At 70.6% G+C, this 703-nt stretch overlaps 1 protein-coding gene across 1 annotated transcript in view; it reads right to left on the bottom strand.

Annotated features, from left to right (window-relative positions):
- ETH_00037360 (uncharacterized protein) overlaps positions 1–400 on the bottom strand; it is a gene marked incomplete at both ends in the record, with an annotated part of 1,281 nt that extends 881 nt beyond the window's left edge. The window contains one exon of the mRNA XM_013375636.1: positions 3–400. Within this exon, the coding sequence (XP_013231090.1) occupies positions 3–400 (398 nt within the window). The remainder of the gene's footprint in view (positions 1–2) is intronic.
- Positions 401–703: the final 303 nt, after the last annotated feature.

Raw genomic sequence — 703 nt, 5'->3', positions numbered from 1 at the left:
AGCCGCTGTTGCTGCTGCTGCTGCTGCTGCTGCTGCTGCTGCTGCTGCTGCTGCTGTGGTACTTCTCTTCTTCTTCGTCTGCTGCTGCTGCTGCTGCTGCTGCTGCTGCTGCTGCTGAGGGAGAGGAGGCGGGAACCTCCCAAGCTGCGCCGCCTTTAGAGGCTTTGAAGTGCAGCAGCTGGCGGTCTGCTGCGGTTAGCTGCTGCGCCTGTGGGGGCCCCGTGGGTGGGCCCCTTGCTGCTGCTGCTGCTGCTGCTGCAGGGCACTGAGGGGCCCCATGAGGGGCCCACCCAGGAGGGTACTGCACGTACAAAGGGGGGCCCCCACTTGCTGCTGCTGCAGCGACGGGGGCCCCCCAGGGGGCCCCTGGGGGGCTTGACGGCAGCATAAGGACCTGCATCCCCTGCCCCTGAGGAGGGCCCCCCTCGGCTGCAGCGGGGGCCCCCGGAGGGCCCCCCTTCGGGGCCCCCGTGGGGGCCCCCTTGGGGGCCCCCTCGCGGGCACCCGAGGGGGCCCCCTTGGGGGCCCCCACCTTGGTGGGGGGCCCCCAGCAAGGGGAGCAGCAGTGAGGAGGAGACAAAGGAACATGCGCATGTGCGCAGCCACACAGCCAGGGGCCCCCGCAGCTTTGCCCGCAGGGGCCCCCACACTGGTGCTGCTGCTGCTGCTGCTGCTGCTGCTGCTGCTGGTGCTTGTTGTTGTG

Source organism: Eimeria tenella, genomic scaffold (assembly GCF_000499545.2).
Source record: "Eimeria tenella Houghton genomic scaffold, Eth_scaff2926, whole genome shotgun sequence".
Lineage (NCBI taxonomy): Eukaryota > Apicomplexa > Conoidasida > Eucoccidiorida > Eimeriidae > Eimeria > Eimeria tenella.
This window is presented reverse-complemented; position numbering and strand designations above follow the sequence as displayed.